The 16,366-nt window shown below is 46.8% G+C and overlaps 1 protein-coding gene across 2 annotated transcripts in view; it reads left to right on the forward strand.

Moving 5' to 3' along the window:
- The first annotated feature begins 1,280 nt into the window (after nt 1-1,280).
- CDCA7L (cell division cycle associated 7 like) overlaps nt 1,281-16,366 on the forward strand; it is a 139,671-nt gene continuing 124,585 nt past the window's right edge. The window contains exon 1 of one of the 2 annotated variants that reach the window (XM_078663511.1): nt 1,281-1,441. In XM_078663511.1, the coding sequence (XP_078519637.1) occupies nt 1,418-1,441 (24 nt within the window). In that variant the 5' untranslated portion in view covers nt 1,281-1,417. Of the gene's footprint in view, nt 1,442-1,564; nt 1,583-16,366 lie in introns of those variants that run through there. The other variant, XM_078663512.1, reaches the window with a different exon arrangement.

Below are 16,366 nucleotides of genomic sequence, written 5' to 3' on the forward strand. Positions count from 1 at the left end.
TTGTTAATTTTAATTATAAAAAAGAAAAAAAAAACGTTCTTTAGCCGGCCCGATCCGATTCCGCGTTGTCTCTGCTTAGGGCCCTCACATCTGCCTATTCTGCCTGGGGCCCCACATATCCTAGGACCGGCCCTGATTGTGAAATACGGGGTTTAGAGTGGAAGCAGGACCTTCGGTATAGAAGCTGATATGCAGCTAGCTTTAAAAATCAGATCTCATCAAGTAACTATATGAGTGCGTAGATCAAATGATCAGCAAAATGTAATTACATAGTTAGATACCCGAAAATACAAATAGTGTTTTTGTAACAGTAGTTGCCCACACGTGTACCATTTCTGCAACTGAACATCCAATAAGCATACAGTGTCTGTTAAAACCTGTACGGTTCAGAACCTATGTCAAGAAAAATGTTAATGGTATAATCATAGGTTTTAATCAAATACGTAAATCAAATGTTCAGCAATGCATAGTTACATAGTTAAATACACAAAAATGTAAATAGTGTTGTCGGGACAATAGTTGACCCCTGTGTACCATGTCTACAGCTGTACATTCAATAGGTATAACAGTGTGTGTGTGAACACCTGTACTATCGCATTTGTTATCTCATAATTCGCTTAAATGTACTGATGATATACCTGATAAACATATGTGTGAGGGCTTAATATCTGATGTCACTTCTTGTGTTGTCACTTCCAGGGAGGTCACTTCCTGTGATGTCACGTGCAATGTCATGCGTCGTCACATCATGCACTGTGAGACATCGTGCACTGTGATGGCACGCATAATGGTTTCACTTGCATACTGCATAACCTGGTTAGACAGGACTACAAGTCCCAGAATGCAACGCAAGTACTGGACATAGGGAACGAGAGATCCAGTGTTCTTTGGATGGCATGGCGACTTGGCTCCCCTTCGAATCAGAGATACAGTTGAGTGAGTCAGGGAGAGCCGAAATCTGTATACGAGGGAGGCACGTAAAAGTTGTTCACGGTGAACAAAACAAGCACACCAGGATACGGAAATCTTAACATGCTTCCCAGTTAAAGAAAACATTATCTCCCGCGCTAAAACTTTTTTGGACTAGACCATTATTCCTCGAGGGGGTGGACGATTTTCTTTCTCCAGTATTTACGAAATATCTTGTACTTTAAACGTGCTCATTTGAAGCTACGAATTTGCGTGCTACTTGTTTTATTCTTAACTCGCGCTGTACGAACCCCTGCTAAACTTTGCTAGAGTAATAGATGCAATATTTTAGAACTCCCCCCGTTTCACTTAGGAAATGAGTTGAGCAGCTCCTGTTGGGTCTTTCACTGCAGTAGCTCACAGTCTGCTGCAGCTGCCTGCTGCTCCTTTCATTCATTCGCTGTTGCTGCTTCGATATTCTGAATCAGTGTTGCTCCCTGCTGTGGATATGGAAATGCCCCAGAATGCCCAGGTGAGCTCAAGCCCCTTGCAGGGTCTCATCTACTGGCTTCGCCCTTTTGACTGCGTATCGGTGAGGTGCAGGGACACTAATTTTGTTCGCGAGAAATGCGTTGAGACTCGAAACGTGACATAAACCTATGAGTTTAAAGGGGTAAGGAAAGTTACAACAAAAATTAGGTGCCCGCAGCATAGTGTGCCCATCGTTGTATATGACTGTTCCGACCTTGTACACATCTTTTTGGTCCCCTCGCCAATCTTTTTGTATTTATTGTTTGTAATGTTAATACGCACAAGCTAGTTTTTGACCAGTGGGGTGAAACTTAACTTAAATATGTGCTCTGACAAAAATATTCACCATATTTTCGATTTGTAATCCGGTGGTTTGCTTAGTTGCACTCCGCTCTGATTTGCAAGGGAGGTAAACGGGAGAAGCTGGGTTTCCCGCCACTCCTGTTAGGAAGTATTGAAGGTGAAGTGGATGAGCACGTGTGCTGCAGAGAGCGCTCCAGGGCCTGCATTTTTTTCACTGTTACACTCGCGCTGTTGCAGACCGATTTTTGAAAGTTCGTCAGTTGGGCTTTTTGGTAACACCTGGAGGCGTAGAATATTATATATAATATGAGAAGAACTGACAATAAGAGGGTAAAACATGCCTTTGAACCAACAGTGATTTTATGCGGTAGGTGGCACAGTGGTCGAAGTGGGTAAAAAAAAGTGGGGATCTGTGGGCGGAGACTACGAGGGTGGGGATAACCTAAGGATTGGATCAGTGGGCGGAGTCGGAGGTGTGGCCAGAATGTGCTAAACATCCCAATTTTTTGTATTTGTTTGGCATTTCACTGACCAGTTAAAGCTTATTGTGTTAATCAATTCAACCAATGGATACACTTGATAATTTAAGGTTTAATATGAGTTATTGGCATTTAAATACATTAACAAAGATAATAATAATAATCCATATTTGTAAAGTGCACAATCACCCGTAAGGGTCTCTAGGCGCTGGGGGCCGTCGGGAAGATTAAGCAAGCTATTGCCCAGAGTCACATGGTGCTGAGCTAATCTGGTGCCGGGGATCGAACCGTGATCCCCAGAAGCTGGAGTCAGTCGCCCTAGCTGCGGCGCCACACCTCTTCCTTGATGGATATATTTGGATAGATGGAAGATGGATATATTTCCAACCACACAATGTCTCAAATCTGCTTAACCCCTCCCATGCTGGTGACGAACCCCAGCCGTCACGCCCCGTGGTGGGCGTGTGCTGATGACGGCTGGGGTTCGTCACGGCCCCGCCCTGTTCGTTTGTTTACAGCACAGGGGAAAAATCGCGGCCGCAGCGAAGGGGTTAAAAGTGGATTCACGAGCCATTTGTCTGCGAGCTATACAGTTTCTGTCATAAGCACTTCTTCTCCCTTCTTCCTCAAGAGCAATTCAAACATGAATGGCAAAATATCCTAGTTTGCAAATGTTTTCTATATAATTATGGCTCTGCCATATTTGCCACATGATATATCATCCACTGCATTATCTTACAGTTTTACGTAATCATTTTTGTAGCTCAAACAGATAAAAAGTGACTTGTGTTGCTGCAAAGATGACGGCACTTTGCAAAGGTTGACTGATCACCTTTCTCACTGCTGCATTTGTATGTTACACTAGTACTAATGAGCCAGAATCTTTGCAGAGACTTAACATTTGTAAAAATGTCAAAATAATAAAGTATAAGAAAATATATTGCATTATGCTGCAGCCTTTCTGCTGCATAATTTAGTCAACACTGCTGCATAATTCCAGTGGACCCAGTGCAGGTAGCACATGTTAAAAGTTATTGTGCATGAAGCAGAGAGACTGGGAAGTTTGCAAACTTAGGTTGGTGTGCGTGCAAATCCTGCATTGCCGATCCATGGTGAGTTTCAGCTACTACTGCTGAAACAAGGCCAATGGCGGTACCAGTGGGTGAGGCGGACTGGCTTCGATGGCAGAGCCGGCTTTAGTGCAGGTTGCTCCCTGTGCAACAATGTTTGTTGGGCCCCCCAATGTCCACCTACGCCTTGGACTCCCTCACTACCATGCTTTAAGAGTTCCACTCAAGTCTCCATAACCACACTCTTCTCAGATGCATTTAATATGATTTACAGCACTACTCCTATTAGTGTACGGTGTAAGAGCACTTTGCATCACACACACTACACAGAGACAATCATTTATACGTGTTAATCTCTGTATAGGAAATGTTAAGTAAAAGAAAGGACTACAAGGTGCAGAAGTCACACGACAACCATACCAGTAGGCAGTATAGTTTAATAGCTCCCTGTTCTATGTTAGGATTTTACCTTATAAACTGCAAGTAACAAAGGGATCTCTCTGTCAAAAGCAGTAACCCACTCACCTAGTTAACATTATGAGCACTTTGTGATCTGCATGGTACATGTTCTTTGCAGCAGGCACATTAAGCCTCTGCACTACCTTTCCAGGAGTCAAGCCTTCCCCTAGACAAAACTCCAATCTCTTTCTAGGAAGAACATTAATCACTGGAGTTATCATAACATTATTATTGTTGCTGTTTTTCAAAGAAAGACGAAAAAACAAAAGTAGTGCTTCACTGGCAAACTCTGTTAAGTGAGGCTGATGTGTTTGGGTGTGAATACAACCAATATGGCCACTTTGCAACCACTCTGTCTTGCTTTCTTTAGTTATGTATTAATTTTTCATATTTTAAACCTTTTATTTCTCTCCGTCCTGAGGCTGCACTTTGGAATAGTAAAATGTGAGAAAAGGAGGGCTTTTCCCTCAAGTGATTGTTTTTTTTTTTTTCTTTTTGGGATCCGTTTCACAGAGAGGCAAATGAAAGAAGGAAAGAGAGGTTGTGAAGCGTTTCTTCAAGTCATGTTTTTCAGTAAGTGAGGAGGGGCTGCTAGACAGAGAGGGGGGAGGAGGGCAGCTGCCAGCGCAGAGAGCAGAAGTGGATATTGTCAGTGTCTTCTCTGGGCAGGAATTAGACAGTCCTTTTCCCTCTCTGCCAGTCCCGCCCGTCCCGGAACGGCCACAAAAGCAGAGCCTTATCTGAAGGCCGTGTCTATTTCTGCCGTCCAGGGACACCGTTTTGAAAAGAAAAAGTAGGGGAATGGAATCTTTTCAATGAAAGAAGTAGGGGCACGCCATGCCCTGCCGATCCTGCCCACTTCGACCACTGAGGTGGCAAAGCCAACAAGTCTAGCCTTTGCGAACACGTTTTTTTATGGTCTGGCGTGACTGTCGCCAGACAATTATGTGAGCATTGCTAGAGAGGGGCTTTTGCTCCGCCCTCATGTTGTCAGCAGTACATGATTGGGCAGAAGTGTGTGCCACAAAAAAGTACTTGCTTTTCAAACAACTGTTGTCATTTTATTTATCCACCTGCCCCAGGTTGCATTTTTAGGGGCACACATATGACATTGTAATGCTATTGACAATACTGTGTTTGAGTTGCTGGTGCTACCCTTCTACAGCACACCTCTGAGTAACACTTTTCTGCTTAATATCGCTAAGTTTGGAGAGTCAACTGTACGAAGCAAGTAACTTGATTTTTGAATTGGAATAAAGTTACATTTTGGCCCACAAATGTGGAATTCCTATAGCCCAACTCCCAGGACATGTTGTTTGGGACGATAGTGAACAAGTTTTCATGTTTATTTTATTCGTGGGGCAAATAAGCCCAAATCCAGCATCACAAACTGTTTTGCTGCCTGTTTACAGTACCATATTATGGATCCGAGAAGGGCACTGTCTGCACTTAAGGTACTATTTGTGTCCATATGTTAATGCTGGTCGAGCTTGTATTTATGGTTCTTTAACCCGTTGCTTGCTCCCTAGTGCTGCGAACGACCAATGGCCGCAGCCCCGTCCACTCCATCAAACGCCCGCAGCGGTAAACGGGTTAATACAATGCATTTCTTATTATGAGTGAGCACTCTAAGCACATGCTGTAAGTTGGGAGTGCACGACTGACAGTGGTTCCAGTGTAAAAATGGGTACGCACGTTTGCAACTTTTAAAAACATGAGGCTACATGGAATGCTCCCAGAATGCTCTAATTAGCTGCCAATATCGGCAGAAGCTTGAAAGCAAGATTGATGATCCTTTGCTTTCAAAATAAAATAATAAAAATAATTAAAAAAACACATTTTGCTAAACTACTGTGAAATTGTAATATTTCTATTAAGCATTATCTAGTAAATGTGCTGATGCTTGTTAGTAGTTCCAAAAAACATTTATAATGGAAAATCAGTGCAACCAGTTGCAACAAAATAATGGGAAACATGAAAATAAACAAGCATTGGCAAGTCCAATACATCTGATATTGGTGGTCAGTCTTTTGATTTTGTCAATGCATGTCCTGTTTTGATATGGTTTTTGTGAAATATGCCAGGCCCTCACCATTATAACAAACACTGTCAAAAACAAAAATATTTTTGGGTCTCAAAAAGCACACATTGCCACAGTAGTCCATTCACTGAACAAAACTACTTTTTGTGCTGATGTGCTCCTTGCGAAAGAGTGCAATCCAGTTGATGGATAGATAGCTGGAGATAGAATTTTGATAAACCAAAAGGTCTAGGTGAACTCCAGACCTAAGTAGAGGCCCCATTCTTAAAGCAAGTCACAAACTAGAGCTCACAGTATAGGTCATTGCATTAATGCAGAATTATGGCTTTCATGAATTCACAAGCATTTACAGATATAGATCAGGAAATCGTACTGCTAGAAAAATTGTTTAAATGTTTTTTTAGAACAAGGAAATATGGAAGTGTAGATTTGCTCATGCAAAAATCAGCATTTACCATTTCCAATCGTTCTCAGTATGAGAAAAGAGCTGGCAAAAACTCCTAAAACATGCAATTTAGTAGGTTTACAAAGACTCAAAAGGGCATTCAAACCCTGGAACTATTGCTCAATGCTACCTCCAGCCCCAGTATGTAGATCTGCAGAAAGGTGGAAAAATAACTAACCTGGAATTCAAATCCAACTAAAATATGAGTCCTGCTATAATCAAAAAGGCTAATATCAGAGCTTTTATATAATGGGTTTGCGGCCGTAATTTGTCGCTGCACTGCTTGGCACCATAGGAACAAGTGGATTTTCTTTACAGGACCAGTAGATTTATGAAGCAACCTGTCCCATGGACAAGTAGATATTTTATTGCATTTCACACCCCTGTTGGCCTCACAATCTTCTTATACCTTTTGTCTTTTTAGTTCAGATAGTGATGTGGTACAGTGGGACATATTTTAGCCATGGCACTAGAAGACTTGCCATTCATTCTGCTTTACCACTTTCCTAAATATGCTGGTTGTGAACTCTGCAATAAAGTCGGTATATGTTCCACAAAACAGTGACATTTCTTTGGCAAGGATAGTCCTAAAATCCCACCATCAGACCCTCTCGCCCCCGCGGTGATTTTGTAACTTTAACATGATTTTAAAAGATATGACGTGATCAACGCTAGCCACATCATAGCACTTTTATTGTATTTTTTTTAACTTTAAGCCATGCTGCAAAGCACAGATCGTTGTAACCTCAGGGTGCAGGGCACGCTGTTTATGCGACCGCAATGTAGTGTGTGGTAGAAGTGGTACCCAGATCCAATAATTGGGCTGCTGTGCCTGGGCTACCCAGGAAAGAGGCTGTAACTGAGTCAGAAGGTAAAGAACATGGAGTTCTACACAAGGAGCCTGACCATTGCAGGTAACGAGTCCCAATTTTGGCTTGTGTGCAGGTGGGAAGCAAGGGGCATGTCATTAATCCTACTCCCCCCACCATCGATTCTATACTTTTGTTTTGTATAAGACAGGCTCTGGCCCTTGGCAGTTCTGTTTGAAGAATGACTGGAAATCTGCGATTTATTTTTTTCCCCCCAGCTAAAATGCCTTCAGATGGATTGTTAAGCAAAAACGCATTATAAACATGTCAACAATATGGTTAAGCAATTTTACATAGACAATCATGTTATAAAACATTTTCCTTCACTTAATTATTTCCATCCTACCCATTCTAGATATATTTTCAGCCGATTTGCAAGTGAGAATTTAACTGGACGGGGCATCTAGGAAAAAACATGTTCAAACTCACAAACATTCACAAGCACAATAAATCTTACTGATGTAAATAGCAATGCCCCTAGTTAATTACATGAAACTCAGAATCCGAGAGGAGGCAGAGTGTACCAATCAGACACGCTCGGGTCTCAAGCGGTAGTAGGTGCTAATGCAGCTTTTTAGGGCTCGGGCCTAGCGTACACTGCGCAGCAGTGTCGCTCAGCCCAGAGTCCTATTCGGGGCAATTTGAAAATGGACCATGAAATTCCACACGCTCGTGCGTGTGGATTTCCAAGATCTATTCCCATTGGCCTTGGCATGCGTGCTGTTTTTAAACAGAACACTCAATAGGCCATAGGCGGTCGCGTAGCTCTGCCTATGGCCTACTGGTGTCTGTTACGCGCACCAGAGGCCATATGTTTTGAATTATCGCGGCTTGACAGCCGCGATAATTCAAAACATATGCTTGCAGTGGCGCACGGGCGCGCACCACTAGCGGTCATTTTTTTTTTTTTTTTTTTTACAATACTATCGCTTTTGCGATCGGTTGAAGTGCCGCTTGTTTAAAGCTTGGGTGTGTCGGTCGATATCATATTTTGCGAAAGTTACCTTAACTGCTTGACCCCTGGGGTTACCAGTAACATCTGTCTATGAAAAAGACTCGGGAGGACAAGAACACCCCCAAGCTTCCAATGTGGGCTCGCAATTGATCATTATCGGAACCCGTGGTTTAGTCAATGCGTCGCTTTTGTGAACCATAAGTTTCACGCGCGTTTTTAGGATGGTCCGCCTGTTTTTTACATGTCCCGCTCCGACATGGGCTGTGATTGTGAATCATGTGCACTGTCTGGACTCTGATTTCTAAAGTGAACCTGGGTCTGTTTTATCACCACAAGCCTTCAAAAACAACAAACACCCTTTCACCCGACGCGCGCACCTCTGGGAGAGAGCCCTGTCCGATAAGTGCCCCTTCTGCATTCCTCCGCTCTTAGTAGGCCGCTGGTAGGGCTGCAAGGCTCTCAAACACTTCTTAAACCTGCAGCCTCCGCGGAGGCCACCTTTCTCTTTAATTTACCTCAGAAAACCGGTAAAAACTGAGTAAAATTATACAACCGACGTTTGCTGTTTCTCGCGAATCATGCAGCGAATGTTACAAACAAGCAGAAGGAAGTTTTGATTACATTTTATATGAAACAATCATATTTCTATTGACTATTTTGACCGCACCCTACACCTTGAATCGCCTCTAGTTTCTTGAATGATAGGCGCAGCAAATCAATGATGCTTATTGTATGCTCTCAGTAGGAAGAAAGCCAGAGCGAGTCCGGTGTTGCCACAGCCTTGCATGCCCCGTGCCTCTGCTGTAATCCGCACCCTGCTGCAGTTCCCAGCATGGCGTGGCACTGGATATACCGTTTCCCAGCAGATTCTTTATCAGTTTTGCCCGACTGCATTCCAGCCCGATTAAACATTTACTCCCCACTGAGTCATTGCCTCCGTCTGCAACCCTTGCTGCTTCCAGTGTTTGCAAAACCAGAAGGTGTAGAGCTGGAACTGCGTCCACAGGCGTGGTGCCCCAACGACTCTCTCCTTTCAGACTTTCTAGTTGACAGGACCTGTGACTGTAAGACTCTCTTGTGTTTTCCTGAAAACAAAAACCCATTGAAGAATAACTCCACGTGTTTTCACTGAACGAGACATGGTGAGTGGAGTGTAGCTGCTCCTGATACAGGTGGCTGGACTGTGGACTTTGTACTTGGTTAATCTAGGGGGTTCGTGTGCATAAAGGCAAGGCATATTCAGCTTAATTTTCCAACCACTAAACTACTTTATTTGTGAACTGTATACGGCACCCACTTTGGAGCCTGCCCTTCAAGCAAGAAGATTGAAGCCTCGGATTGGTCAGTTGTTTGACGTTTCACCTTCTACTGCTCACGCATTTGGAGTTACTTTTTTCTTTGCGTGGAAGCACTCCATAAGAGTGCATGTGTTTGCAGGGTGTGTTGTGTTGCTTGTTTCCACTTGAAGGCATGTCTACCAAGAAGGACTTAGCACTTCTCCTTTTTATCACATCAGAGGATATTGGCAATTAACACGAGATTGGGCCTTACACTCTTCATTTCCCCAGGCCAATTCGACCCAAGTTCGTGGTAATTAGACCAATTTAGCGCCTTAATGATAATGAATAGCAGGATAAAATGTGAATAACTTTTCAACTTAAGAAACTGAATGCCTTTGTATAGACCATGGGTACTCACAAACTTTCTCTCAGGGGCCGAATTTACAGTGTGGTTTGTGTCCGAGGGCCGCACCGGTGGGGGCGGGGTCAGTGGGGGAGGGGGCGGGGCTAGAAAAAAAAACTGACCATGAGGTTGATCACAGGTCCCTGCAGCGGACGCCTTCGTCCACTGAGCCACCAGACCCGGCATACACACATTTCTCTCTCTCGCTCTCTCTCGTTCTTTCTCTGTCGCCCTCTCTCTCTCCCTCCCTCCCTCCCTCCCTCCCTCTCTCCCTCTCTCCCTCTCTCTACCTCTCTCTCCCTCTGTCTCTCCGTCTCCCTCTCTCACTCACTCTGTCTCACTCCCTCTCTCCCTCTGTCTCACTCACTCTGACTGTATCACTCTCTCTTTGTCTCCCTCTCTCTCTCTGTTTCCCTCTACCTTCCTCTATTTCTCTCTCCCTCTCTCCTTCCTTCTAGCTCCTTCCCCCGTCTCCCTCTCTCTCCTTCCCTTCCCTTCCTTCCCTCTGTCTCCCTCTCTCTCCTTCCCCCTCCCTCTCTCCTTCCCCCTCCCTCTCTCCTTCCCCCTCCCTCTCTCCTTCCCCCTCCCTCTCTCCTTCCCCCTCCCTCTCTCTCCTTCCCCCTCCCTCTCTCTCCTTCCCCCTCCCTCTCTCTCCTTCCCCCTCTCTCTCTCCTTCCCCCTCACTCTCTCCTTTCCCCCTCCCTCTCTCCTTCCCCCCTCCCTCACTGCTTCCCCCTCCCTCACTGCTTCCCCCTCCCTCACTGCTTCCCCCTCCCTCACTCTGAGGTCTCCCTCACTCACTCTGAGGTCTCCCTCACTCACTCTGAGGTCTCCCTCACTCACTCTGAGGTCTCCCTCACTCACTCTGAGGTCTCCCTCACTCTGAGGTCTCCCTCACTCACTCTGAGGTCTCCCTCTGTCTGCCTGTCTCCCTCCCTCGCTCTTCCTCGCTCTCCCTGTCTGCATCAGTCTCCCTCGCGCTGCCTCCCTCACTCTCCCTCTGTCTACCTGTCTCTCTCCCTCGCTCTCCCTCTGTCTGACTCTCACTCCCTCGCTCTCCCTCGCTCTCCCTCTGTCTGCCTCTCACTCCCTCGCTCTCCCTCGCTCTCCCTCTGTCTGCCTCTCACTCCCTCGCTCTCCCTCGCTCTCCCTCTGTCTGCCTCTCACTCCCTCGCTCTCCCTCTGTCTGCCTCTCACTCACTCTTCCTGCCTGTCTCCCTCCCTCGCTCTCCCTCGCTCTCCCTCTGTCTGCCTCTGTCTCCCTCGCTCTCTCTCTCTCTCTCCCTCTGTCTGCCTGTCTCCCTCGCTCTCTCTCTCTCCCTCTGTCTGCCTGTCTCCCTCCCTCACTCTCCCTCGCTCTCCCTGTCTGCCTCAGTCTGCCTCAGCCTCCCTCGCTCTCCCTCACGCTGCCTCCCTCGCTCTCCCTCTGTCTGCCTGTCTCCCTCCCTCGCTCTCCCTCTGTCTGCCTGTCTCCCTCGCTCTCTCTCTCTCCCTCTGTCTGCCTGTCTCCCTCGCTCTCTCTCTCTCCCTCTGTCTGCCTGTCTCCCTCCCTCGCTCTCCCTCTGTCTGCCGCGGTCTCCCTCCCTCGCTCTCCCTCTGTCTGCCGCGGTCTCCCTCCCTCGCTCTCCCTCTGTCTGCCTGTCTCCCTCCCTCGCTCTCCCTCTGTCTGCCTCTGTCTCCCTCCCTCGCTCTCCCTCTGTCTGCCTCTGTCTCCCTCCCTCGCTCTCCCTCTGTCTGCCTCTGTCTCCCTCCCTCGCTCTCCCTCTGTCTGCCTCTGTCTCCCTCCCTCGCTCTCCCTCTGTCTGCCTCTGTCTCCCTCCCTCGCTCTCCCTCTGTCTGCCTCTGTCTCCCTCCCTCGCTCTCCCTCTGTCTGCCTCTGTCTCCCTCGCTCTCTCTCTCCCTCTGTCTCCCTCTCCCTCTGTCTGTCTATCTCTGTCTACTTCCCTTTCCCTCCGTCTCCCTCTTCATCTCACCCTGCCTGTGTGTGCCCGGGCTGAGACAGCTTCTGGGCACACACACACTCAGCAAGCCAGCCAGCCGCACCCGAGCACTTAACAGGTCATTAAAAGACCATTCGCATGCTAATGAGCCTTTGTTCACCTCTTAGGCCCCTGCAGCCACACTCTGACGGAAATCGCCCGTCCCTCACAGAGAGTCTCTGCATCGCGCTGCAGCAGGGGTGTTTGCTGAGATTCTTTAAAAAAAAAAAAACACGGGTACGATGTCTGCACGGTCCGCGGGCCGCCAGGGAAGGCTTGCCGGGCCGCCACTGGCCCGCGGGCCGTACTATGAGTGTAAATGTAAATGTGTTGGACTTGTAAAGCGCACGGCTGCCCGTAAGCGTCCCGGCGCTGGAGACCGCTGGGGAACCCGTCCTGGCTTTCCCTGTGAGATGGTCCCTTCTGGGTATCTCCTAGGTGAAACCAGGCATCCCCGGCGTCTGTAGGGGGCCGTTGTAGAGATGAGGCAGGCTTAATACCCAGAGTTATCGAGTGTGATCCCTGGTTAGAGTAGGCACCGAGGCGAGAATTGTCGAGTCCGCTGACCCTGGTCCACGACCCTGCCGCATCGGGAATTGAACCCTGGTCCCGGGCCGTTCTCTGCTTCCGGGTCTGCCGCCTCTAACCAGTGAGCCGAGCCACTCCACTCCACGTGGTATAGACCCTGTACTCTGCGCTCATCATCTAGACACGGAGTCTGGAGCGGACACATTACAAGCATCAATACAGTAATAATAATATTTATTGTTCAGTTAATTAAATCCTTCACTATGTCATTAAAACACTAAAAACAATTAAGATCGCTTTGTGGTATCTAAAGCTGATGTGACCTTTTAAGTCCCATATTGGCACCAAATAAAATAAGGTACTGATTTGCAGTTCCACTTATGTAGGATGACAGCAAGTACACCACAGATAGAATGGGAAAGAACAGCATTGCACAGGTACCCACAGGAGCTTTCTAAAAAAAGGCAAGTGAAAGAATGGGCAAGGCGACTGAAGTATTCCTAAAGCCAGGGTTCCCCAAAGTCAGTCCTGGAGATGCGAATCCATTCCAGATTGATAGCATATCCCCATTTAGATAAATGTAGTTATGTTAAAAATCTGGCATGGATCCGGCTCCCCAGTGCCCCTTCAAATATAGGGGTGCAGCATGCCTCCAAAAAACTCTTACTTAATTTAAAAGACAAAACTTTAGCTCCATGTATAATAAAAATCTAGCCCACATATAGAGTACACATGACTCCTGACTTACCTCTTACGTTCACTAACAGCATGGCCATCAAAACGGGGGCAGGCATTGTTTATCCGTTCATATTTAAAAATTCACTTTTAATAAATATTCTATGAAAGCATGATGTGGCAGCATTTTCCATTGAAATGGCCACAAACTTTACCACTGACATGAAGTTTTTCTAATAAAACTGCATAGCATATAAACAATATTGTGCGGGAATCGAGTTTCAGCTAATATTTATCATTTGCACATCACCACATAAGGTATTATTACTGGTTTTGATTTAAATAAAATGTTTATTTCCATTTTACTTCAGAATAAGAAAATTGTGTTTCTCTCTCAATAGTCTACTTTAATGTGGCTTACATCTAACTTTGAGCGCAGTATGTAATGAAACCTTCAATAACTCCACTATGCGCAGTCCACACCTGGTACACACTTCTTACCCATGTGCCCACCACCTTACATGGTCTAGCCCCACCCTCCACCTTGATGTCATCAATGTGGCCCCTCAGTCACACCACAGACCATACTTTTTGGCCCCTGGTAACTGTGGGTACCCATGCGGCTCATGATCTCTGATGGATAATATGTACGGAAATTCCCATCCAATTTTTCTAGGAGACAAATTGTTCAGCATTTGCTTTCAGTTTTGTGGCTTTGTTGTACTAAAACGGGTATATAACACAGTTTACAGATACTCTCTTTTGACCTATTTAAAGCATTAAAGACTGAGGTTAAAGGTCGGATTCTAGTTTGTTGTGGCCTGTGTAGAGTTGCGAGGGGGTGGGCCTCACATGTAAGGGTGTGTGATGTGGGGCACATGCAATAACGGACAACCACACTCTGGCTCACTAGTGCGGACCGGAAGTCACGAGCGACCCCGGCCCATTTATTTATGCTCTCTGGCCATGCCTGGCCAGAGAGTGTTCCATAGTTTGGTGGTGCTTCCGGGGCTCCGTCCCGAGGGGACAGAACACTAGACCGCTACATCCCTTCCCAAGTCTTTTCAGCCAACACTAAAAGTTCTTAGCATGCAAAGTCCGCAAGCCTCCGGCTGGGCCTGGGAGTCAGCCTGAGATTGTATGGATGCTGGCGGCTCTCCCGTTCTAGTCTGGGACTCACCGATCCTCTGTCATCAGTGACACACTCGGGGCTGAGGGTTCTGGATGGCGATGGCCTCATGGGACTTGGAGTTTAGTCTTTGCCAGAGTTGTCTTCTGTGACTTCTGGCTGAGGTTCCACACTCAGTGCTTGTTCCGTGGTTTGCGGTGTCCTGATTGGTGATGGGACTTTATTAAACCATGATGTTTCTTATTATCACTTCCCCTTCTCGTTCCACGGTGATGGCAGTCCGTTTTTGTTGATCTTACTGTCCACAGCCCCGGCTCATAAGGAGTGCAGAACTTTCCACCACTCCTCCGGTTTCGTATTAGCACGGAGCAACCTGGAGTCACCATGCGGTTTCGCGCCCTTCGTCGACAACTTGCTTTGTCGTTGGTTATCTGTCTCCGTGCTTGGGTGCCTGCCGGTTGTATGGCTCAGGGGTCCAGTTGTCAGCCATAGGTAGCATGTCGCGACGAGGTCCCGCCAGCATAGCGTGCTTCTATACTCTCATAAGAATTGTTGGAGAGCAACTTCCGGATTCTTTTGCTCAGCTGTTGCTATGCGCAATATCTTGTTGGTGGTGCGCATAAATCGCTCGGCTTCTCCATTGGCTTGTGGCCACTGTGGAGTATTTCGGTGATGCTTTAGACCCAGTCTTTTCAAAAAGTCTTTGAACTCACTGCCTTGGAATGGAGGTCCATTGTCTGTCTTGAGGACATAAGGCAGGCCAAACAGGGCAAATGATTTTTCCAGAACAGGTTGTACGTTTGCGAATGCTGTTGATGGCAATACTTCTACAATGGGATACTTGGTGTAACTATCAATAAGGACCGTTGTTACTCTCCCGTCGGGGAAACTTCCGAAGTCGAGGCTTATCCACGACGATGGCGGTGGTGCCGAATCTTTAGTGATCACTGGTGCTGGGGCTTCGGAGTTGCCAGTGAGTTGGCAGGCTCTGCAGTTGCGTACGACGGTGTCTACGCTGACTTCCAGTCCCGGGAACCATACTTTTTCCCTCATCTTTGACTTCATTCTTCCAGTGCCTTGATGACCTTCATGTGCGAGGATTGTTGCTTGTTCTTGTAGGCTTTTCGGTATCGCAATTCGTGAACCTCTCAGGATAACTCCATTCTCCGCGGCACTGAGTTCATCTCGAATTTCCCTAAAAGTGTCCTGTCGGGCTCATTCCATCCTTGGATATTTTTGAGAAAACTTTCCCACGATCTGTGTTTTAGAGCTTCGGCTACTCGCTGAGGATCACATCAGTGTCCATGTGTGTTTTTATTTCATCTATCGAAATAGCTCGCGGGCATGACCACTGGGTGATCATGTTGACAACCTCTTCTGTTCTTGTGTCTTGATCAACGTCTGCCTCTGCTGTGACCGCTGGGTGGCGAGACAAGAAGTCCGTGGGGTTCTTTGCACCTGGTCGATATATTAGTTCCATCTGGTAATGTTGCAACTGGATGCCCACCTTTCTGGGAGGTGGGTGAGGCGCCGTTCCTTTGAACAAAGGAAGAAGAGGTTGGTGGTCTGTTATTACTCGGAAGGGGTGACACTCACGTATAAATGAAAGTGGTTGCATGCCCATTTGATAGCCAGTGCTTCTCGCTCTATTTGTGAGTACCTGGCTTCTGTTGCTGTGAGTGCTTTACTTGCAAAAGCTAATGGGACCCAGGTCCCTGGTTCAGTCTCTTGGGTGAGCAAAGCACCTAGGCCTACCGGACTGGCATCTACTAGCAACTCTGTGGGGCGAGTGGTGTAAAAGTATGCCATGGTTGTACTATCTAATAAAGCTGATTTTACTTGCTTGAAAGCTTTGTCCTCTTCGGGGGTCCACTTCCAGGAGGTGTCTTTCTTTGTGAGATTTCGCAGTGGTTCTGCAACGGTGGCTAGGTTCGGGATAAATCATCCGTAGTATGTTGCCATTCCTAGAAAACTTCTTACTTCAGAAGCACTGGTTGGGGCAGGAGCGAGTTGAATCGCTTGGGACTTTCTGGGGTCTACTTTGACGCCCTCTGAGCTAAACATGTATCCGAAGAAGTCAATTGTTTTGCGGAAGGATTGGCATTTTTCTTTGTGAAGGGTCACGCCATGTTCTGCCAGCCGCTGGAGAGTGGCTCGTAGTCGTCGGTGGTGGTCTTCGATTGTTTTAGAGTGAATGAGAATATCGTCGCTTACGTTAACGACGCCTTGGAGGCCTGACAAAATCTCTCTCATGGCGTTCTGGAATATCTCCGCTGCTGAAGATATCCCAAAGTTCAGTCTCTTGTATCGA

Source organism: Lissotriton helveticus, chromosome 10 (genome assembly GCF_964261635.1).
Source record: "Lissotriton helveticus chromosome 10, aLisHel1.1, whole genome shotgun sequence".
In the NCBI taxonomy this organism is placed as follows: Eukaryota; Metazoa; Chordata; class Amphibia; order Caudata; family Salamandridae; genus Lissotriton; species Lissotriton helveticus.